General features: G+C 43.4%; 1 protein-coding gene across 3 annotated transcripts in view; it reads left to right on the top strand.

Annotated features, from left to right (window-relative positions):
• The window catches only part of CRYBG1 (crystallin beta-gamma domain containing 1), a 1,049,447-nt gene that overhangs the window by 961,173 nt on the left and 62,855 nt on the right, over positions 1-25,419 (top strand). For all 3 annotated transcript variants that reach the window (XM_078648430.1, XM_078648432.1, XM_078648431.1), the window contains 3 exons: positions 12,007-12,039; positions 15,311-15,423; positions 21,603-21,732. In XM_078648430.1, coding sequence (XP_078504556.1) covers positions 12,007-12,039; positions 15,311-15,423; positions 21,603-21,732 — 276 coding nt within the window. The remainder of the gene's footprint in view (positions 1-12,006; positions 12,040-15,310; positions 15,424-21,602; positions 21,733-25,419) is intronic.

Below are 25,419 nucleotides of genomic sequence, written 5' to 3'. Positions count from 1 at the left end.
GAGGGTGTGCGAGAAACTAAGTACTGTGCAAAACGCTAAAACAATCCCCGTGGAAAATGTAAAAATGTCACTATATATATATATATATATATATATATATATATATATATATATTACCTACTGGCGGTCGCCAGTAGGTATATATAGTTAGGATTTTTTCTCTATGGGTTTTTTGAAAATTCTATGTCTAATAACTTTGGCGTTTGTGGACGGAATTGGCTGAAATTTTCAGGAAAATGGCACATTTTGTTTCTGAGCAGCCCTTGAAAATTTGGGGGGGGTTTGTCAAGGGGGGGGCCGAGAAAAAAGGGGGGTCCCAAAACGCGTTTTTCCCATGTTAATTTCCATAGGGCGGTTGGCCTCACTTTTAGCCCGAACGGCTGAATGGATTTGCACGAAACTTGGCAAAATTGTAGGGACTGGTAGCCCGATGTGCCTTTTGTAGGTCTCAATATATGTGCTCCAGTGGATTTTGAGAAATGAACGTTTAAAAAAAGATATATATCTGTAACAGCGGACCGGGCAGCGCTCTGGTTCGCGGACTTTTCGCGCAACGGAGCTTTGTGAAGCGAAGCTGATTGGTTCTCCGGCGTCTGTCAACATTCCAAACAGTCCGTAGCGGCCGCCATCTTGTCTCTCGGTAGGATCGAGAGACAAGAGGAGGCCAAAGCGAAGGGGCAAATGACCATAAGGGGGCATAGTACATTGTCGCTCACCCCCTAGGTTTGATGTGGAGGTTTTAAAAGGGCCCCGCGGGGCAAAAAAAAATAAAAATAATAATAATCGAACAGCTGAATGGATTTGCACGAAACTTGGCAAAATTGTAGGGACTGGTAGCCCGATGTGCCTTTGCTAGATCTCAATATATGTGCTCCAGTGGATTTTGAGAAATTAACGTTCAAAAAAAGGTATATATCTGTAACAGCGCACCGCTTCGCGTACTTTTCGCGTTACGGAGCTTTGCGAAGCGAAGCCGATTGGCTCTCCGGTGTCTGTAAACATTCCAAACAGTCCGTAGCGGCCGCCATCTTGTCTCTCGGTAGGATCGAACAGCTGAATGGATTTGCACGAAACATGGCAAAATTGTAGGGACTGGTAGCCCGATGTGCCTTTGCTAGGTCTCAATATATGTGCTTCAGTGCATTTTGAGAAATTAACGTTCAGAAACAAGATATATATCTGTAACAGCGCTCCGCTTCGCGGAGATAAAATTATATGTGTATTACCTAGCTGTTGCTAACACCAGTTAGCGACGGCTAGTAGAAGATAGCGACCATCTTGGGCCCCACTTTGCATGTGAGTGATATTTATCACTAATGACATGCAAAGTGGGCATGCCAAGATGTTAGCGACTGGAAACAGTCGCTAACATCGCTATCTCCTATTATCAACTTTTGGAAATATTCGAGATAAGGGCGAATATCTCTAAAAGCTACCACCTGCCCTGAGCAGTTCTTAGCCATGTTATCCAATGGGAGGTGGATAACATGGCTAAGAGCATTAGCTCGGTAATGCATGAATATCGCTGAGTTTTCAGCGATATTAATGCATTGCGGTCGTTTTTTATCGTATTTCCGATAAACCTTGATAATAGCAAGGTTTATCTGCGATAATTTCTGACGGTAAAAAAATCGTTGCTAAGCATCGTTAGGGATAAATATCGCTTAACTTTGGTAATATGCCCCAACGTCTGTTAACGTTCGATTCGAAGGAAATCAGGAAGTGTTGAAAAACATTGTCTGCGCCATCTTGTCTTTTTTCAAATGCCACACTTTTGTCGTGCACGGCAGCCATTTTAGATGCCTTGACCAGACCCACTCTGTGCACGCTGTCGATCCTTAGCATGGCTCCCCACCCTCGCAAACATCTCCCCCAGGCAGTGGTCACCCCCGCTCTCTGTCTTATGCATGGGTAATAAACCTCCCCCATCTGCGCTGCTGTTCCCTGAGAATCACACCCTGTGCCCGCCCGACACCTCCCTTTCGCCCTATTCACTACCGCACCCTCTGACACTCCTTTTCCTCTGTGTCCGATTGTCCAGGCTGGTCCTAGGGTATCAGCTAGCCCTGCAGATGTAGTTTATGGCCACAGCTGTAAAGAATCACCCCTCTTCAAAGGAGTTATAGTAGATCAAGGCCCACACTCGATGAGATCCGTCACAGCAGAAGCGTTGCTATTATCTGAAAACCATCCTGTATTGTGATTGGGGAGGGGACCGAGCCTGAAGCGGAAGATTCCAGGGATGACTGTTTGTACATCAAAGTTTTTACAATTATGTGTCACATTAAAAATATATAGCACTCCGACAAAGTAGTAAGATTATAAAACTTTAATAATTTATAAATATATACAAGAAAACAAAAATAGTAATAACATATAAACATTTTTAGGGAAAAACAACGAAGTAGCGGTCGGCTGTGCGAATAGTCCCAACGCAGCACAACGTCCAGATTTCCGGCGTGGGGCGTCGCGGGGGGTGAGTCATCAGTAGCAAACTGTTGTGCGAATAGTTCCAAGGCAGCAGAACGCGCCGAAATCTAGATGACACGAAAGTGATGTCTAGTAAGTTGCCACCCAGCAAATAACGGCATGGGGCGTCGCGGGGGGTGGGTCATCAGTAGCAAACTGTTGCGCGAATAGTTCCAAGGCAGCAGAACGATGGCACCAAGGTGATGTCCAGTAAGTTGCCGCACTGGTTTTGGTATCCTACAATGCTGCTCCGAATAACGGCGTGGAGCGCCCCGGGGGAGGCGGCGTGAACGGGCCTCTCCAGGTGGAGTCTCGTCTGTTGTAGTGGGGCGCCCCTTTACCGTTTCAGTTGCCATTCCGTCCGTTTTTGGTCCACTGTGTCAAAAGCCGCAATTCAGCTGAGTTGCGCCCACTCTTGCGGTGCAGCGATAGGCGGCTGTCACAGGACTCTCAAAATGGCGGCAGGCTGTTTCCTTTTTGGGCCTGGTCCACTGAAATGGCCCTGGGACACCTTGGAAATCGGACGCTTGTCTGCTAGGTCTTGGACCTCATTCTCGAAAGCGTCCCCTCCGCCTTGAGAATTCATCAAAAGTTTTGGGGGCTCCGACTCCTGCAGGCTTCTGGTGGGGAGCGGCTGCCATGATTGCTCGCGGAATGACCACGACTGAGCTACGAGATGGTGGTGCTTTCATGCTGACGCCAGCTTCAGTCTGAAACATCCAGAAACAAGGTGGGGCTTTCATCGTTTGGGGAAAAAAAAAAGTTTTCATCCTATGAAAAGTGTTGTTTTTAGGTCACATGATCAAGCCTTCCATCATTAGGAAACCAAAAGTAAAATGAACCAATGAAAAGTTTTATAAACAAGTCACATGACCTGTTATGCACTTCTTCACTCATTCAAATGGTATTTGGCTCAATCTTCAAATCCCCTTGATACGGGTCCAATAATGGCCGGGAAGCCTCTGTCAATCTCGTTCGGGTCAAATAGTGCAATCATATATATATTCACTGAAAAAACCATAGGTTATAGACCATATATAGTTAGGAATTAGCATTTACAAAACCTTGAAAATTCACTGAAAAAACCATAGGTTATAGACCATATATAGTTAGGAATTAGCATTTAAAAAACCTTATTTTACTCACACAAAACCATTGAAATTCCATATATAGTTAGTTGCACTAACTATATATCGTGCACCCGCAATCCACTGCTGATCATGTCACATATTACATCATTCATGACATGGTCAGTGACATCACTGATGACATCTCAAATGACATCACTGATGACATCTCATTTGACATCAATGACCACATCACTGATGATATCATTCATGTGACAATACAATGCATCTCCTCACATTTTAATATAACCTCTGTTTCACCCAGTGTTAAATACAGAGTATAATTTTTGAAACCATTGACACACCAATACTAGTTACTACATACGTACTCACTGATTCCTACGTCTACACACACATTCACTCATTCACCCATACAATCATTCATACATACAATCACTCATCTTTACAACACTATCATGTGCACTCATACACCTATACAGACACTCACACTCTGCCACTCATCCATGGAGTTACTCACACACCTAGTCAGTCCTGTAAAGAATCAATCACACTTCCATTTTCTTGTCTATACAGTTAAACATAGAGCACCTTACATTTTCAAACATATACTAACACATACTTACTTTCTTATACAATCATTGATACAAGTACACATTGATCTGCACAGAGTCACACACCTCCCAGCCAGCCACACACACACTCAGTCTCCCATACAAATACTTGGACAATCAATCAATAACCCATATAGTTAATCATATAGCTACTGATCAACACATGCAGCAGTTTACAGAACAACAGACATAATGATGCACAAATTAAGACAGTTTAGTCACTAACCCATGCACTCAGTGAGACACATTTAATCACTCACTCATACATTCAGTCATGCACCTACTAAATCCTTCGTCCAGACACTTATACATCTACTCATTCTTCAATATGTAAAACATATTTAAACTTTACAGAAACACACAGTCACTGGATGACGTCATCAGTGATGTCATCAGTGATGTCACTGACCATGTCATGAATGATGTAATATGTGACATGATCAGCAGTGGATTGCGGGTGCACGATATATAGTTAGTGCAACTAACTATATATGGAATTTCAATGGTTTTGTGTGAGTAAAATAAGGTTTTTTAAATGCTAATTCCTAACTATATATGGTCTATAACCTATGGTTTTTTCAGTGAATATATATATATATATATTCCGCTGCGCTGTTAAACTTGGTTTAATACATTTCTTTTGCCTTATCTTTGGGATTCGTTTGGTCTCTGTTCGCCGGAGCTGGAAGTTCAGGACTACTTGTTTGAATTTTTATTTATTTATATATATATATATATATATATATATATATATATATATATATATATATATATATATATATATATATATATATATATATATATATATATATATATGCAAAAAATTCTACAATTTTCACAGATCTGGATTCGAGACGTTTTTTGTTAATCCCAAAACGTAGTGACTTTATGAAAACCGTAAGCTTTAAGTCTGCACCTAGTATAGACCCTACATTTTTGAGGATCTACTCTTAGACCATTGCAGGTTGCTTTTTCATCTACATTAAACCATCTATATAATGTAACCACTCTTCTGTAACAGTCCTCTTAGCAGACATTTAACTGTTTCTTTCTGCTCTTCTGATGCTCTTGGCACTTTGCCTTTAGCACCCAGCAGATGGGATTGCGGCTCCTAATCCAGTATCAGTGCTAGGGGCTGCCTAGAAAATTCCATAGTCAATCTACCTATCGCCACATTGGCCGCAGATGGTGATCTATCAAGCCATACTTTGTTTTCATTACGAGCTATCTGTTCCCTCACTGTATCTTTTTATTTTCCAATCCTTGCCGATGTGGCTAGCGTTTACATAGTGTTAATCAAGAACATGCAACGCCTCCTCTTTGCAGCTGGTGGCTTAGTTTAATTTGAATTTTGGGCAGTTCCCAGAATTCTGGTCTCTAATATTTGCCTGTAGCTGCTGTTCTCTCCTGCTGTTGTTAATATTTTAGATGAGTTACATAAGGCAGCTGCCAGGGACATTGGCTTCATATTTCCCCCCTGCCCTTTCTCATATTCCTGAAATGAAATAGCAGCACACATGGCTCTTCTGCTGTATGGTGGATTTAAGCCAAGGTAGCGGAGTATTACTTGCTGTTTCCATGCCGGAACCTTCATTGCTCACATCTAATGTTTCATAGCCAATGGCTTAGAGCTGGATTTTCAAGGCAATCTCAAAAAGCCGTGCAGTTTGTATTTTTTTATTGGAGAATCCACTGCTGGGCCTTCTTGTCCGAGTATGACTTCTCTTATCTTAAAACTAGCTGTGGGATGAAGGATGAGAGTATAGTAAATTGTCAACGAGGGTAGTAATTTGGAAGAGATGCCCTATCATCTATTCATCTCATGAAGCGAACCATGAAGTGAGCCTGATGAGGAGTATTTATGGTGCCCCACGATGCCTCCTGGCATTGCCTGCCCATTGTTGTTGCTATCTTTCGTTAAGAGACTTGTTAAAAAGGTTGCCAGAATAGTTTAGTCTTCAGGACTTTCCTAAACCGTTTGTAGTCTGGTTCAGATATTAGTGAAGGGTTAAGGTCATTCTGTAATTTTGGTAGGGCTCCACACTCCCAGGGTCTGTGAAGATGATGATGTACTATTCCAGAAATGTCATCCAAAGGGCAGCTGTCAGCCCATATTTGTGATCATTTTGGAGAAGTGGAAGTGTTTTGCAAAGAACGGAGAGCTGAAGGTTGGTGACTTTCCCTACTGCATTAATTTAGGATGTAGATCACAAGTTCAGAGTCAAAGATTATGCCTAGGTCCATGGCTCATTATAGATTGTCCTGCAGATTGTCTAGCTGGATATGAATTGCTACATGTTAAGTAGTCGATACGTTGTAGGAGTGGTTATGTTACATCCCTGTCTATGACCTTGTTGGGACATGAGAGACAGGAGATGGTAATTTGACAAGATGTTAGCTTTTTTTTTTATTTAATTTTTTTTAAAAGAGGGGTTTTATGATTTCATGTTTCAGCAGGTTGGGCACTACTCCCATTCAGAGGACAACAGTTTGGTTGTGTCTGTTTTGAAAGAGTGGAAGAGTTGTGTGAAGCAGGTGGCTGAGCATGGGACCCCAAGGATGAGTTTAAAGCTTTAGTCTTTACTGCCAGTGTTATCAGCTCTGATGTCTCCAGTTTGGAGAAGTGGAAGTAGGAGCTTGAAGGAGGTGAAGGCGGGTTAGAGCAGCGAAGAGAAGATGGGCAAATGGAGAAGCATGTCTGGATTGTTAGTGATAAACTCACACATTTCTGTAGTTTGAAACACTCTAGTTCTCGTCACAGTTTTGTTTATGCTGTACATGGGATGCATTTTAGGGCACCGAGGCTGACTCATTCATGCCAAATGGAAAATGATGTTGGTTTGCTTTCCATATGTGAAGATTTTATTGTTTTTTTGGGTGCAGGGTTGATTCAGGGAGTGAAATGAGCACTTTTTGGCCCACTGAATTGCCCTTACTTATAATCTTGCAGTGGGTTTTATTCTCATTAGAGATTGACTTGCGCCAATGCCATTCCAGATTTCAGTGGCTTGTTTCAGTTTGATTCAAAAGGGGGTGGTGATGGACAGAGTATCTGAATTAAGCAGAACACTCCTACCCAGTCAAAAGATCAGGGCTTGATCCATCACCGTTTTTTAGCTCACTGCACCATCCCAGTTCAGAACCTGGCTACATGCAAATTAGTCTGACCCTGGCCCAGTGCATCATGGGAACAGGGCAGACCAAACTACCAAGCCAATTCTTTACTGGAAAGGAAACAAGCTTCCGGGGACCGGTTTCTGGCATTACAGCCGTCTTCGGCCCGGCTTGCTTGAATCCTGATGGTGCAGTGAGCAAGGGACTCACATCTGAGCATACCCTTCCACACTTGTGGTGGCCAAAACGATTCAAAAGGGGGTGGTGATGGACAGAGTATCTGAATTAAGCAGAACACTCCTACCCAGTCAAAAGATCAGGGCTTGATCCATCACCGTTTTTTAGCTCACTGCACCATCCCAGTTCAGAACCTGGCTACATGCAAATTAGTCTGACCCTGGCCCAGTGCATCATGGGAACAGGGCAGACCAAACTACCAAGCCAATTCTTTACTGGAAAGGAAACAAGCTTCCGGGGACCGATTTCTGGCATTACAGCCGTCTTCGGCCCGGCTTGCTTGAATCCTGATGGTGCAGTGAGCAAGGGACTCACATCTGAGCATACCCTTCCACACTTGTGGTGGCCAAAACGATTCAAAAGCGGGTGGTGATGGACAGAGTATCTGAATTAAGCAGAACACTCCTACCCAGTCAAAAGATCAGGGCTTGATCCATCACCGTTTTTTAGCTCACTGCACCATCCCAGTTCAGAACCTGGCTACATGCAAATTAGTCTGACCCTGGCCCAGTGCATCATGGGAACAGGGCAGACCAAACTACCAAGCCAATTCTTTACTGGAAAGGAAACAAGCTTCCGGGGACCGGTTTCTGGCATTACAGCCGTCTTCGGCCCGGCTTGCTTGAATCCTGATGGTGCAGTGAGCAAGGGACTCACATCTGAGCATACCCTTCCACGCTTGTGGTGGCCAAAACGATTCAAAAGGGGGTGGTGATGGACAGAGTATCTGAATTAAGCAGAACACTCCTACCCAGTCAAAAGATCAGGGCTTGATCCATCACCGTTTTTAGCTCACTGCACCATCCCAGTTCAGAACCTGGCTACATGCAAATTAGTCTGACCCTGGCCCAGTGCATCATGGGAACAGGGCAGACCAAACTACCAAGCCAATTCTTTGCTGGAAAGGAAACAAGCTTCCGGGGACCGGTTTCTGGCATTACAGCCAGCTTCGGCCCGGCTTGCTTGAATCCTGATGGTGCAGTGAGCAAGGGACGGCACCACCCCCTTTTTGTTTCAGTTCAGCTGCCTCTTAGACAAACCATTCATTTGATGTCGTTTTTTTGGAGCAGATGGTTTCTTACCTAACTCTTCATAAAGCCACTAGATGATGGCTTTTACTGACAATGTGCTACATCCAGATTTATTAAGCAGGTTCCAGTCTCTGTGAAGGAAGGTCATTTCTCACTAAGAGTGAAATTTAGAAAGTTGTCATTCTAAATTAAACCATCTTGTTTTCCAGTCAGTCAGTGGGACGCAAGGGAAAGGACGTTTTGTGCTGGGTTTCCCACAAACAAGTGGGAAGCAACTATTATGACTAATAAATAGTGAACCACAATCCAGTTAGTTACATTCTGGTTTGTTTGTGAGTGAAAGTTTCCACATGACAAATGATAGTAATGTCAAAGCTCTAACAGTCACTCCTTCCTGTGCCACGAGCTTGTGAAAAAGCAAATGTTACTGTCATTTCTTTTGGCTGGCACATAGATCTGAGGCTTTTGTGGTCTCTTGCTCTGTCTATCCCCTGGGTAAATGTTAAGTGTATTTACTGCTTAATGTTTACCCAGCAGCAAGAGGTATTGACTTTCATCCTTTGTTGTAGGGTGTGCAGTTTTACTCTTTTCTTCGGTTCGGAGAACATTTTTCATTCATTGCAGTTTATATTCTGAAAGCTTTTTCTGATTCTCTAATCCATTTCTCGTCTTGCATTATTTTCCTTTTAAATTCATGTGTAGTTACTGGGCAGGTGCATAATACCCGTTCATTTGGAAGCTGTCTATACGTTTAACATTGATAAAAAGCCTCTGAAATAAAAAGGTAAACCCTTTCAACTCTTGCAGTTGCGATTTCTGTAAGATTGTCTTCAAACGAGGTGTCTCTGATGGACACTTTAATCCATCAACTTTATTATAAAAATTCTAGTAATCCATACAAGGTGATTTTGTACTTACTAGAGACCTTGTTACTGCAGCTATCCTTAAATTATTCTTTCTGCTACTTAAAACAAACTACAGGATTGATCCTTCTAAACTTCCTAAATTCCATTGTTTTGAGAAGTTCTCTAAGACAGGTACATACCCATTTGATTATTCTGTACTGAAAACGTGCTGAGTAAAACCTCATTTGTCAATGCTCCTTCCTATTAATAAATGCCACCTGCTTGATATTCATTTATACGCTTATTACCTTTGCCAGACAGGACAGTGACACTTGGAGCAACAATTTCCGCCTCCAAATACCTTCTGTCTATTAGCTTGTGAAGACCGTCGATTCAGAAATTAAATATCCAGTCATCCAGTTCTGACTTCCCTAAAATGAGATGTCATCCAGTGGTTGGTTAAGAGGATTGTGCATTCTAATTGCCAGCGCAGAATTGACAAGCCTAATGTTTTTAAGTATTATGGCAATCCTCCCTCGGACATATGACCTACAGAACGTATCCAGGCATCAATGCAGAAGATGCATTGCTACAAGTCAATAACCATTTGCTGTCGTAATGCGTGTATTTTTACAAAGTGCAACATCTCCATCTGTTAGGGGGATTGCTTTGGTTGCATCAAACTGTTTAGCTAAGATTTTGAATCAGGACCTTAACAATGGAAAACTATTGTAGATCATGGGGATGTTGTCATACATCACCCACCGGCACGTTTGTAGCTCAAGCCTAGTAGGGAAAGTATTTTGCCTGGAACTTAAAGAGAGCAGAAGCCTACCATGGCTCCATGTGGAGTGCCCACATTTAGATGATGATGTTCCACTGTGACCAGTTGGTAGAGGTCATTAAGTCAGTGAATATGTTTCTGAAAAGATCTGCATAGCTACAGACATGAAAACCGTAGATGAATCCGTACTGCATTCGAGGAAGGTGAAAAAATTAGGTATCAATCACCTTATTACTCTATCTATAATAAAGACATGGCAGAGAAAAAAAATTGAAGAGCAGGGGGCCTGCATGTTGATCCTACGAAAGGGCATAGAAACAACATGGCAACCTAACTTTTGGAAAGAAACATAAGCAACTCACTGGATATCAAAAGACAGGTCATGGGCTGCAAAATGGAAGAATTGACGCAAGTTCTCCTTTCTTTATCTAAATTGTGTAAGAACTATACCCGCACTCCAACTCCCCGATTCCTTTGGTCATCTGCAAATCAGCTGCCAAGAAGTAGCTAAAGTATATAAAGTCTGGTGAAAGTGGGGGACACCATCAATTTGTATTTGGGCCTTCTCATGTGGCTGACATAACCTTATTTATCCCCTGTTATAAAGATTTATGTTTTAAAGTGAATAGGAAAGTCAAATGCTACACGAAGTACAAGAGTGGGCTCTGGCATCCTTTTGCTCCATGAGCCATGAGCATTTTGTGGTAGATTCTGTTTTTGGCTCTTCTTAACAAGTGAAATGATAGGCCAAATTGTGAGAAATCAGTCTACAGATAGAAAGCAACTAATCCATGCAGCTAACTACATATATTTAGGCGTTTTTGTAATAGTGGACGGTTTGAGGAAAGAATCCAATTATAGCTGAGGTTATAAGAACTGAAAGCAGACCAGTGTGGTAGTAAACCTTTTTTTAACCTTTTGATTTTTATTTGTTGTTTCTGCATGATACATATTTTGTTTAAAGAAATTCTTTATTATGATAGAGGAAAACAGTACAAACAGTGTGTGATAAGCAAACTCGCAGGGACAAATTGACATCTAAGGCACAATATAAATGTATTCATTCCGTGATATAAAGGGGCCAATTTAATTGGATGACTTGCAGCAACAATCATCTGCATGATACATATTTGCTTTGTTTTACTGTGTTTACAGACTGGTTCATTGATAGTTATTTATAATCGACAATCTCCTAAAAGAAGAAATACGTTTTTATGTTGGCACCCACATTTAACATGCACAGTTTGGCATACCTTATTTTCCTGTTATACATGCTCTCCCTCTAGTTTAAAATGATATCAGGATGGCTTTGATTGTGTTTTTCATTGTTGGCTTTGGTTTACCATTTTGCCTTTTCTTGTTGTTGTTGTTTCCCTACTCAACAGGACAATAGTATTCACTGTTTACTGGTTTAAAATAGTCTTTCCACTTGCTTCATGATACCATGGATAGCATATCCTAGTCATGGGTTTTCCTTATACAAACAATTTGTGTGTGTGTGAAGCCAGTTAGTTGTAGCAATTGTTGTAGTTGGAACAATACTATAACCCCCATATTGATTATTTTGTTAAATAAAAATCTATTACTGCAATATTTGGTCTTTGGTGACATGCAGTAGGCTGTAAGACTCGCTGGAAATCACTGCCTTAAGAAGGTACCACCACCACCGTGTAAATGTACCTGTACACTTAGGTTTTCGAGAGCCCTTAATGTACATACATTTGTCTTCTTTGATGTATCTACATTTTCATGCAATGAGTTCTTTGTTAATAATACTTTTGTGGCTAATTATTTTAACCTTCTGTTTCATTCTCTTTCACATTCTAGGATGCCGTTGGTAGTCCCCTAGGGAAATTTAAGGTAAATATCATTCATTTTGTCAGTATAACGTGTTTAGATTTAGAATGTTCCTCAGGTGCCAGACTGGATCTGGTAATTTTCGAGCAGTAACTCTCTGTGCCGGTAGGTAACGTTGACTGTGGCAGAAGTGAGGTGTGTGTTGCCTATATAGGTGCCACCCCAACGAGCCGACATCCGTTTATTTTTGTGACTTTACCCACTACAAACGCAGATCCACGATGAATGCTGACATACTAGTTGCTAAGGCCCTGAGAGTGGTGACCCTAATGAATTAGTATGCAGCTCAGGGAGATTGGGAGGGTTATAAAGGAATCTAATGCTAGATAGTCTCTACCAGAGAAGTGAAGTAACTTGTTCATCGGTTAGAAACTCGTAGCCGCAGATTTCTTAACCTTGAATAGATACCCGCGCAATACCTACCTGAAGGTGAGTCTGCGACACAGATTGAATCAAAAAGTCCTGCAGGACTGAATGGACAAAGTGATCATCACAACAGACCTGATCATCTATACCAGTGATCTTCAAACGTTTTAATGCTGTGCCCCTTCCAGTATAAAAAAAACAAATAAATTCATTGTCCCCTCCCCTCCGAAGGAAAACATATTTTTCCCCAATTATTCTAGAACATTGATTATCTTCGAATATCTATAAGCATATTTAAAAATAGTTTTTATTGGTTTGAAAAATGCAATCAAATACATGATTGCCAAAATGCTATTCTGGTGAGCCAGGGCTTACTAAAGTGTAAAAGTATCATATAGTGGCCCTCCCCCTTTGACACCTACTCCCATCCATTATATGAATGGCAAAATATGTCAGTAATGGCCCATTACAAAATAGCTTTCTGCCCCTCTGTTTTCTTTCAATATAAACAAAGCACAGTTATCAGCAACAGGATTCTCTTTGTCAGTGCCTGGGTCCCCCCTGTTTGAAGACCTCTGATCTAGACCATAAAGGTTTTTGAACATGTGTAACTACGCCCACATTGCTGCCTGACAGATGTCCAGGACAGGGACTACGTAAGCTAATGCAGTGGTCGCAGCCTTGGCTGTCGTAGAATGAGCACTCAAGTCCTCGGGGTTTGCTTTTTGGCCAGGGCGTAGCAGATCTTAATGCAGAGCACCATCCATCAAGAGACGGTATGTGTCTGCACTGCCTTCCCTTTCTTAGCTCCAACATACCCCAGAAAGAGTTGATCATCCACTGATTCTCTCTTTTGCATTTAAGGTAGAACAATACTCTTCTTGGGAGTCTCTCCTCTTCTTTAGAAGGGTGAAGCAGAGCAAAAAAGGTAGGTAGGATGATGTTTTGCCCTACACGAAAGGGTGTCGCAACCTTTGGAAGGTAGAAGGCACAGGTCCTCAGAACCAGCTTATGTGGGTAAAAGTTGGTATAAGGAGGATGCACAGAAAGGGCCTGCAGTTTGCTGACCAGCCTGGATGATGTTATGGCCACTAGAGAGGCCGCGTTGATAGTCAATAAGTAAAGTGGGCAGTTGTGTAGCTGCTCAAGGGTGCGCACATGACTAGGATAAGATCCCACTGGGGCATGATGATTCGCTTTGGAGGCAACCTGTGCTGTAATCCTTTCAGGAGCCTAATCACAATAGGTGACTAGAACAGAGAGGGTTGGGTCGGCAACCGCAAGAATGCTCTGAAATGACAGATAACATTTAACTGTGCCCAAAGCAGAACCCTGCTGGGCCAGAGAAATTTCAAATAGGAGAATTTGGTATAAGGGTTCGGAAAGGGAGTCAATGTTTCTGGTTACACACCATGCCACAAATTTGTCCCAACAGCAGGTGTATACCGTCTTGGTCGATGGACGCTTGGTTGCCGGAATAGCATTAAAGACGTCGGGAGAAGTTGTAGACGTTGGGGAGAAGATCAGAAGTTATAGAATGTCACTATTCAATCTCCATGCATGAGGGTGGAGGGGGCGCAAGTTCGAGTGCACAGCCCTCTCCTACTGCTGCGATAGAAGTTCCTCTCAAAGGGGCAATCTGGTTGGAAGACCAATGCTCAGACTAAGCTAGGGATACGAAACTCACCTTGCCTAATCCGGAGCCTCAAGAATACCCTGGGCCTCTCCATTCCAGATCTTCTTGAGTACTCTGGGCAGGAGTGGTATCAATGGAAAAGCTTACAGGAGGACGGAGTTCTACTTAAGCGCCTCTGAGCAAAAAACACCTTGGAAACCATCACGCAACATTCCTGGGATTGTTCATTCTCGGCAGTGGCGAGCAGATCTAACCAAGGCTCTCCCACTCTAGAAAGAGACTTTGCACCACCTCACTTCAGTGCTCTTGTGTCTCACTGGGAGCTGCTATTAGGGTGAATGGCCTCTCAGTCACCGTGTACACATACCACATTCAATTATGTCTTTGAAGGTATGGCCCATCCAGGATATGGACATTTGCCTAAATGCCACACACAATTAGATGTTAGTGTGCTGGTTCTTTCTAAACTACTCCAAGCCAACATTTCTACTGATCAACTCCAAACCTAAACTGCTGAGGGCCAAGACCCTTTTCAATACCTTCACCCTTTCCACACACACCGGATGCTCACAGGCAAACTTACTCTGGGCTCTCTTAATTTTCCTCCTCTTGCATGACTTCACTGTTTTAGGTAGCTGTAGTTACTGAGCAAGCTTCTGTGTCCAAGTAACCTCGTCCCCAATGACGTTCTCATGGTCAGATATGTTCAGGGATGAATTGTTTGTCATGGAGGAGTGTCGGGGAGAGAGGGGCTCAGTGCAAATAGTTGCTATTTTGTATCTATAACAATATTTAAAGTCTGAAAGTAGGAAATATATTGAGAGAATTTCAAGACGTAGTTTTTTATTCATAAATTCGAATGTTTTGCAGGCCTTTAGGAATTCTGAATTGAACATTTTCATGCCAACTTTGAAAGTCCACACCCATATTTTTTTCCGAGTGATGTGGAATATTTGTGTTGAAAGTTATTTTATACAACTGAGATGCTACATGATGTAATACATTATCTATATATTTTTCCTCCAGTGTTACATCGTCTTCATTATACTTTTAGCGTTAATAACTTGTCACCATCATTTTGAAATATTTTGATGTGATGGAGTTTTTATCATTCCTCCATTTGTGATTCCTAATTGATTGTGGCAGTTGTTTCTACTGTTCAGACGGTGCACCACACTCCAGGATTCCTCATCAGGAATCACAGCCTGTGATTCAGAAAATCTTTCTTGTTGCTGCCATTAACCATGCTTGCTCTGCTCCTATTCACTAAAGGTCCTATTGTTTCCTGAACCTGAATTTCAAGGCATTGCTCAAGTATTTGAGGAGAATATTAATGAAATAGAAGAGTCCTTCGTCGCCAAGTCGTGTAAAGTTTTGGCCGGGAGGTAAGCATAAATTGTTAATTTAAATATAAATTGAACCGTATAATATGGAAATGAGTACTGTCTGAATGCACAACACTAAGCTTACCCTTCTTCCTAAAGAACAGGCGATGACCGTTCCCGGCTTGTTATGCCATGTGACATCCAACCTGGCGTTGTTGAATTCGACAAAGTTCTTCACAACCCCACGTCTTATTCAGGCACATTCTCAAATCCGGACAAATGTCATGTAACCAGTGTAACAAGATACCAACAGGCTGTATAACAAAGTGCTACCAAGATGACACCAGTGTACCCACAGTTGTTGTGTCCCTGCTTCCACTGGAGTGCCTTTGCCCTCCCAAACCTTTCTCGTGGCTCTGCAGCATTCCCAAAGGATTTTCACTGATGTCTGTTCTTCTGCAGCTTGACGCACTTTTGCACACACTGCTTCTGTTGGAAATACTGTTCTGTGGATTTAGGCTGTGATTTAACCCTGGATCTGGATTTTGTCATGTAAACCTAGATCTTAAGGTACATGGGTCCGGTCATTTCCCAGTTCCCCGGCCGGACCTACCGTGGATCTGGCACCAGCCACTTGTGCTTAGATGGCATTTAAAAATGATATACTATCAAGCCATGGTACAACTAGTGCTTTTATTTTAAACATGCACTATTAATTTGTTATTCATTATGAAACATTTAAAAGTCTAGTGACACATCCAATCAAAATTAGAGTTGAATAAAGCAACTTCCCTACCCAGTTACAAATTGTATAGCACAGTCTAAAACAATATAATTTATAGTTAGATCCATTTTAATAAATAAGTTGCAACCCTATCTTGGTCTTTGGCTTAAATATAAGCCCAGAAGAACTACTCTTACGGGGAACACACTGTCTACCGACCTAAACAGTTAGTGTATCCAGGAAAGGTCAAACCTTTGACCAGTTTGCCCTCTTTGAATGTAGCAATGGAGATGATGGACGGAGCGCAGAAACTTTCCAGACACTCCCCACCCAGTCACATTCTGGGTTGAATCCATCATTGTTCTTTAGCTCACTTCACCACCTCAGTTCAGACCCAGCCATATGCAAACCAGTCTTGACCCTGTGCCTCATGGGAACAGTCCAGGCTGAATTTCCAAGCCATGTCTTCCCTGGACCGGAAACTAGCATCCCTGGGACCAGTTTCGGGGTAACAACCCTCATCAGTCAGGCTAGCTTGATTCCAGTGGCAAGGTGAGCAAGGGACCCACGTCCGGGCATACCCTGCCAAATTAGGGCGAACAAAGCATACTCAAGATGATGGACGGAGCTCTCAAACTTTTTCTTTGAATGTAGGCATGCAGAATTTGGACCATATTCTCTTTGCCTACCAAGGCTTAGAACTAAACAGCAATGCAATTTCCTACTTCCTAGCTTCATTAAAATGGACAGAAAATCCTCAGACTGAAATCTGGGTACTTTTGCTCTGTTCTCAAACAAACATATTTTTTTTGCATTTGTAATTATTCAAGTTTCTTAAAAGTTTATTAGTTTGTATTTATTACCAAATATCTTTTTTTCTCTATAAACATGTAAATCTGTTTTGTTGACCTCAGTTAAGGTCTATACTAGTGGTTCTTAGCTCGCGGCCCATGGTCCCCTGAGGTCTATGACGCCTACTTATTCACAAAATTAGATAAGATTAGTAGATTATTAAAGTATATATATGCATAAGAAATAGAAATGAAAATGTACAATTTTAAAAAGGTATGTTAATGTGAAGGAATTTGAATTTTCTGAGGTTAAAAATTTAGTTGGTACCCTTACCTGGGTTCGTGGGAGCAGCTCAGGTATTGCAACCAGAGTAAGGACGATCAGTGGCTTCAAAGAAGCGCTTGTATGCACTGACAAAAAAAAGATTTCAGAACAAAAAAGTCAGCGATATGCTGAGCATATCGCTTTGTCCTTTAGAAATAAAATGTCATTTTAAAAAGTTGATACCGTCCCATTACTTTTTTTTTTGTGAGTTAAGGAAATATTTAATAATTTCTGTATTTATGTTATGTAATCTGTAGTTGTTCTTCTATTTTGAGGTTCAAATCTTAGAAATTGGTTAGCCTGGTTTCCTTGCCTTCCCATACTGATTCGCTGAGTGCCCCCATAAGTCAAAAGGTTAACAACCACTGGACAATGCCAATAACATTTGTCTAGTCTTGGCTCATTTTTACAAAGTTTCACCAAAACTGCTCTTAAACCCAAGGATGTTTGAAAAGCTTCTCCAGTGCATGGGAATCTTTTTTTTCAGGTACTTAAATTTGTCCTTCCTGATGTATTGACCTTTGCATTATTACCAGCATGCAGCCATTTCATTCATGCGTGTGTGCGCCAAGTCAACGTTTTCTGCACAGTAGGTTCTCTTCCACTGCAGTGCATGGACTGTGAAGAGAAAGTGCACCACACTAGAAGGGGACATGGTGTCATGCCTGGCTACAACCTTTCAGTATTTAGTAGTGACGTCTCCCAGTGGCAAAGCTCTTCAGGTCTGTTCGAAGTTAGAGCATCCGCCTACATAAGGGTTCAGGGAGCATCCACATAGGCACACACCTCGCACTTCTTGCAGTCTGGTGTGCCCGAGGCATGGGCCTTGTTCGCTGCTCTCATGTACATCTATACTGCTGCACAGAGGAGTGCAGAGAGCATGCAGGGTGCAGAATCTGCAGATGGCTCTCAGTGGTGCTGAGCCAAGGCTGTCTGCACTCCTGCTTCCTTTAGAGCTGGATATCAGAGAGCATCTGGAAATTATCTGCCTCTTGCCTGAGCACAGAGGATGCAGAAGTTGCAGGAATACTAAGCTGTTCTGAGCAGAGGCTTCCTGCTGTCCTGCCTCATCTTGGTAATTGAAGGGTATGCCTAACTGTCATAGGCTGCCTTGGTGAGAGCTCTTATAAAAGCTCTTCTCTGTGCCTAGCCACGAGCCTGTATTCAGCCAGATTAAAATTCCTGAGAACGTCCAAACCCTGTGCAGATGAGTTCTGTTGTCAGGTTGTTCAAGCCACAAACTTTGAAGTCGAGTGATCTTCTAATTAGGGGTCAAGCTCTAGTGAGAGATTAACAGTCAGCCTCTGCCTATGGTTGAGGTCGGCAATCCTCGGAAACCCAGTTCAGAGCTCTGCTCACCAGAGAACCAGTTTCCATTTCCAGGTTAAGCCAAAGAAAAAGTGTGGGCACTATGCAAACCATGTACACAAATTAAAAAACGAAATAGTGCTTTAGATACTGCAAGGCTTCAATACAAATGGTGGCTAGTATATACATAATACACCAAGCCATATCTGTGGAGTAACAGACCATATTCAAATAGAATATGAACAATACACCACAAGAAATAAAGAGATCACTGTAAAATAATGTACTGATGTCATACTCTTAAGTTTAGCACGTAGAAACGAACACCGTGGGAAACGTGTTGGCACCGAGTTATCGTGCATTTTAATTATTTTATAAATGTGGGGAGACGATAAAGCCAGGATGTCTGGATGTATGGAACTGAAGATTCTCTGGACACCCCCAGAAAAAATTTCTTTAGAGTCTTAGCCACCGATTACAAGTTGCACAGAATAGGGCGGGTATTTACCAAACCCGTTAAATATCATTAAAATGAGGTGAGCTGTTTACCAGTTGTGGTAAATACCTCTTATTTTGAATTTTCAACTTCAAAATGAAGAATAATATGCACCATTGGTATTTTGCGTACTGCGCGTTTTACCTGGAAAGGGTCAGAGATTTACCCTGGCAGAGGTCTGAAGTAGCTTCCCTTGCAGAACTTCCCACATGGAGAACTCTGCACAGCGGAAATAAAATCATGCTGCACATGCCATTAGACCTCTGCTTCCAAGCACAGGCTTACTACTGGGAATGTTGGTGAATAACCTAAGTCGGGAATGTTCTGTTGGAGGCAGAGATCTCAGGCTGTACTTTCTTATTTTTTTTATTTTTATTTTAATGCGAACCTACCTCCTTTCTGGGGAGAAAAAAGTGAAGCAGTAGTTTATCTTCTGAGAAACTAGTTTACCATTGAGGTCTTGATTACTTTTCTGTCCACCTGCCTCTCCATTCGCTGTTTATAACGAGAAAAAATGAAAAGCAGAAAGGACTGAGTTTGATCTGGAATTGGGAAGCCCGACACCTCAGCTTCCATGTTTTGCTAGCACTGTAGTGATATACACTCAAACATATGTCACAGGGGAACCTCGAGGTATCGTTCCATATTAGGAACCTCGCAAAGGATACCAAAGCTCCTGGCATGGACTTGTTTCTAGCTAAATCCGGGTTACACTTGTGTCAGAAGGAGTCACGCCTTTTGCTGAGTTCAGGAGAGCCCCACAATAACTTCACAGTGTGTGCAAAAGGTCCTTTATTCACATCGCCCTGGTCAGTTGTCTTTAGCCCAGGGTGAATGAGTCTATGCATGAATTCCCTAGATATGTGTGTTCACAGGGTCCTTACTTTCTTCTGCCCACTTTATTCAAGTGTCAAGGACTTCTTCCACCTACAAAGGGCTCATTACCTAGCAGATGTTGTTTATATCTGCATACCTTGTAACAAACTGTACTATATTCCGAAGAATGGGTTCAGTATTTGGGTATGAGTCCCCTGCACATATTACTTGAAAGCACTGTTATGTAAGCTAGACCCACAAAGTTATAAGGTACTTTTCTTTAACTGTGGTGTGAGGGCATAGAGGCACTCACATTCTGATCTCCACATTCAGGCATATAGAGTTGGAGCCCCTTTGTCTATCCTTACATTTGTAGCCTATTGTGTCTTCTGGTGGGGATGTGAACTCCACCCATCCTTGTGGCTAGCATTGGTATTGAAGGCTACCCATACAACTCTAGTGCTGTTGGACATTTTCTAACCAAGAGTTGGAATGTGAATGCAGCCCGGATAAGAAATTTTGTGTTTTGAAGATTCAGTTTTGGATAGTTCTATTCTGTTATTAATGGGAATTACAGATGGGCATTCTGAATGTATTGGTGATGGCTTATTCCATGACTATCCTTCATGGCACCTAGAAGCGCAGGTGGGATTCATAAAATTGAGAACTGATAAAGCACGTGGCACCTATGCCTCTTGTTAGATTGTTGAGGGTGTGTGGGTTTTCAGTAAATTTGTGTCAAAGGGTGTTGATATCTTGAGTACGACTTTGAGGCATGCACCAGCATTGTCCATAACGTGGAATGTGTTGTTAACTACCAATGGTGTGGCTGTTTCTGTACTACAAACTGGCTGAGGCCTGGAGTGGCATTCCACAAACTGGAAGGTTGTTTTCACTGACAATGCTTCTTAATTGAGGTGCAGAAACAGAAGTTTTTGTTGTTTATTTCGTCATGACTGCTCGCTCAAAGACATAAGCTAGCAAATCACTCCCATATTTATGTTGAAAGCATGAGCCCTTAGATTTAAGAAGCCTAAAAACAAATCGGGTTCTTGCCAAGTTTAATGTGTGCTAAGGTCTACAACAGACAGCATTCCGTGTTGACTTAACATTTGGAATACAGCTTAGTTTCAGAACATACACTGTAGAATTTGCTGTGTGTGGGTGTGTGTGTGTGTGTGTGTGTGTGTGTGTATATATATATATATATATATATATATATATATATATATATATATATATATATATATATATATATATATGCTTTGCACAATTAACAGTGTTTTATGTAAACACTGGGTTCACTTCTAGGTTTGCTTTTCAGGGAAGAGTGTTTGCCTCAGAAAACAGCAATGCAAAGGTTCCAAATTAAATTCATTCTGTTATTTTATGGTCTCTACAAATAGTTTGATCTCAGTCTGAAACTGATTTTTGCAATTCATTGTTGCCTTCTTCTAAGATAAAATTTGTAACATTGATTTGATGCCTGGTGTAAAATAAATACCTTTGAATTGTGTTCTTAAAGTACACAGAAGCGGTGTACTTACACAGTAAACAATGTTCTAAGTTTTGTAGTAGGAGTTATACGCTGTTTCAAAAAGCATAAATAACTCCAAAATTATTGCGATCATTCTGGGTTTCACGGTTGATGTTGTTTTTTTGTGTGAAACAAATCGAAATGTTAGAAGAAGAATTGATTTGAGCAATATTTTGAGTGCGAGTTAATCTTTACAGTGTTGCTGGTAATATGCTTTCCTTTATGTTCTACCATTCATGCAGGTGGGTAGCATTTGATGGAGTGGATTGCACTGGACACCAGTATGTTTTAGAAGAAGGAACATATCCAGATCTATGTTCAATGGGATGCCAAGAAAACACACGCTTTAGATCACTGCACATAATCGACTACGTGAGTATAGTATTTGTAATACTAAAAATGTTCAAAACTGTTCTACGAATGTATTCCGCTTCCTGACTTTGGCACATTGCTCAGTTGGATGATGTTGATGTTGGATGATGTTGATAAAGATCATATTATATATCAAAGATATATTAATTTGGACACTCAGTGCTGCTGGTTTGTATTTTTATTTTGTTTTTCAATGGCGGATAATGTTATAATATCTTTGTGAAGGTACGCTTAAAGTTGTTTTTTTGTTGTACTTTTTTATTAGTATTTTTAGGTGCAATACGAACATTCATACAAAAATGACAACTTTTAAGTACAGCATACACATCATGCGAGCGACGGTTACAGAGAGCTCATTAATACAATCTCATTAGAAGTCTATCTGGTCACATCAGGTCTTGGTCCATATACTCACCAATTACCTTCTTCTCCCTTCTACTTCCTCCAACTGCAGAAGGCTACCCTCCCCCCCCCCCCTCACCCCCGTTTCCACCATTAAGAGGAGCAGGAAAAGAAAAAAAGGAAACGCTCTGGAACATATTTGGTGACAATAACAAACAGACTAAGAATTCCCCCAACAGAGGTATCAGTAAGAACAAGCGAATAATATTCAGCCACCATTTTCAATCAGAGGACCAGGACTCTTACTCAGCTTGGATGTACAATGGTTTCCATTTCACTTCAAAATGTAGCGGTGTCCCTTGCATGTTACTCATCAGTTGTTACATGGCAAGGAGATTCCACAATCTGTGATACCATTGTGTGAGTGCCGACAGTCCTGTTGTTTCCAGTTGTGGGCTGTTGTATGTTTCGCCTCTCCCAAGCTTTGGATGCACATGTGCCACTCATCACACGCCATATATGCAGTGTTGCCTCCTGTGCCCCACACCATCTCCAGCATCTAGGGGATGCATTGTGGTACAAGCGATGCATTTTGTGGGTGGTGTAAGGCCATCCATATCTGAAAGAAACATATAGTGATAGATTCCTTACATTAGAATTACCCCCAGGCGTCAGACTGGGTCCGGAAAGTTTTCGTTTGCAGTACTCCTGCGCATCGGAAGGTGGCGTCGTGCGGCTCCGCGTCCGTCGTGGTCGTAGAGATGACATCACAGCAGCTACTTAGATGCCGCCCTCGCGCGCTGACGTCATTTCTTTCTTTTTATGCACCAGCAAGAGCAGATTCGGAGAGCAGTACCTCCAGTCATTTTTTTACTGAGTTTTTTAAGGCTTTGTGTCTCTGTTTTTTCGAGTCGATCGACTCCTGGTGTCGTAGAGATGCCCGGTTTCAAGTCTTGCGGGGACTGTCATCAGATGATGTCGGTGGCGGGCCCGCACCACGTGTGTCTCTACTGCCTGGGGTGCGACTACGATCCCAAGTCGTGCCCTGACTGCCGGACCATGGCACCAAAAACTTTGCGGGAGCGGTCCTGAAAGTTGCTTGAAGTCCGGCAGTCGGCACCGCGGCCCTCAAGGTCCTGTGGGAGGTCGAGGGATCGGTCGCCGAGCCATCACCATCGTTCTTCGGGATTAAAGTCTTTGCACTCGGGGTCAGGTAAGAGGAAGCACAAGAATGCGAACAAGCGTCATCGCTCAACAACTTTCCCTTGCCTGTCGCAGCTGAGGGTGTGGGTGGTGCCTCCTCCACGGCTCCGGCAGAGCCTACGGTTTCGCCGTCGGCTTACCCGCATTTCCCGGGTCCGTCTGCGACTCCGGCCCAGCTGCAGGAATTTGTCAGCCAAGGCCCGCTTCTTTGGGCCGACAGGAGGTCCTCGCCCTTTACTATCTGCGGCTCTGGCATCTATGTCGGCCCAGGCGCCGCAGGACCCCAAGGATCCAGGCCTGGATCCCGGTCAATGCCGGTTGACCTAGTTACGCCTCCACCAACGTCGACCCCGCCGGCACCACCTCCGACGTTGCCCGTGGCACCAGACGACATCACCCCCGGGCTCAGCCCCGATGTGGACATGGAGACAAAACGGCATCAATCGACGCCGATTCTGACACCTATGTGGCCTTTCTACCCTAATGTCCACCCTCCTTATTTTAGGTCTGCTTTTCATCCTCTGGAGGAAGGGGAAGACTGGGAGGGTCTGAGGACACTCTCACAGCTCAGTGTGAGTATGACCTGGACTGGGCAATGGATCTGGGGGATGCCAGTGGTCTGGACACCTCCTGACCATGGCGTGCTCACTCCTCCTACCGTGGCTATGGAGGAGGGTGCAAGTTATGCAGTGGTGTTGCGTAGGGCGGCCGAGGCCCTTCACCTCCAACTCCCTACAGTGGCCGTCAGGACTAACCTCCTGATAGAAGTGCTTCAGCTGGCGTCTACCTCTGCGGAGCCACTGCTGCCCTTTAGTGAGGCACTTTCTGACGTTCTTTTGGGCACCCGGTCCAGGCCCAACACAGGGGCTCCTGTGGATAGGAATGTGGCCCGACGCCATCGCCCGCCCGAGCGACCCCATTTTCCTCTCCCAACACCCCACCTTGGAGAGCTTGGTTGTCCAAGCCTCCACATCCCAGAGCGCATTCCCTACCGCACCCCCGGACAGGGAATCCAAGAGACTTCCCCCATTCCAGGGCTGCGGTCTGTGAACACCGCATGCCTCTTGGGCCGTTATTCCCACTCTGTGTGGGATACAGTGGCACAAGTGCTGCCTCAGTGTTCGGAGGAAGGGCGGAGAGTGCTCTCTCAGGCTATTGCTGAGGGAAGAGATGCAGCCAAGTTCACAATACGATGTGGCCTTGACACCGCCGACTCGCTGGGCAGAGCGATTTCCACGACAGTGGCGCTTCGCCGCCACACCTGGCTAAGGACTACTGGCTTCAAGGCGTATGTCCAGAACACCCTGATGGACATGCCCTTTGACGGCATTCACCTTTTTGGCAACAAGGCAGATAGTGCGTTGGAGCGCTTTAAGGACTCGCGGGCTACGGCCAAGTCCTTGAGCCTCTCGGCCACTCACCCTCCTCCACCTTGTGCTTTTCGCTCCTTTCGTGGCCACGGAAGGGGCGCCAGAACACGTTCGCTTCAGAGCCACAGGCCGCAGCAGCAGCTGTCTCAGCGCGGACATGGGACCCGCAGAGGCGGGTCAGGGGGCCAATGGGCAGGTCAGTCCACTTCCACCACTGCTCCAAAACCTTCCTAGTCCGGTCTTTCAGGCCCATCAAATGCCAGTGGGTGGCAGAATTCGCCATCACCTCCCCCACTAGCGCACCATCACTTTGGACAGGTGGGTTTTATAAATAGTCCGAAGGGGCTACTCCCTCCCCTTAGAGACTTCCTCTCCCCTTTGAAACTACCTCTCCAGCCATTCCACCCTAGTACCACTGCATGTCGGGGGATAATTTTGCACTTCTTCAACAGGAAGTCGCGGCCCTCTTGGCCAGAGGGCCATTGAGCGTGATCCTGAGCCAGAAGTAGGGCGTGGTTGTTATTCCCACTAATTTTTGGTTCCCAAGAAGGACAAGGGCATGCCTCCTATCTTGGACCTCAGGGACGTCAATCGCTTCCTCCGGAAGGAGAAGTTCAAGATGCTAACTCTGGCTCAGGTCTTGTCTGCTCTTGACCCTGGAGACTGGATGGTAGCGTTGGACTTGCAGGACGCACATTTCCACATTCCCGCCCTGCCGGCCCACTGGTGTTACCTGCAGTTCAAGGTAGGCCGCAAGCCCTTTCAGTTTACT

Source organism: Lissotriton helveticus, chromosome 6 (genome assembly GCF_964261635.1).
Source record: "Lissotriton helveticus chromosome 6, aLisHel1.1, whole genome shotgun sequence".
NCBI lineage: Eukaryota > Metazoa > Chordata > Amphibia > Caudata > Salamandridae > Lissotriton > Lissotriton helveticus.
This window is presented reverse-complemented; position numbering and strand designations above follow the sequence as displayed.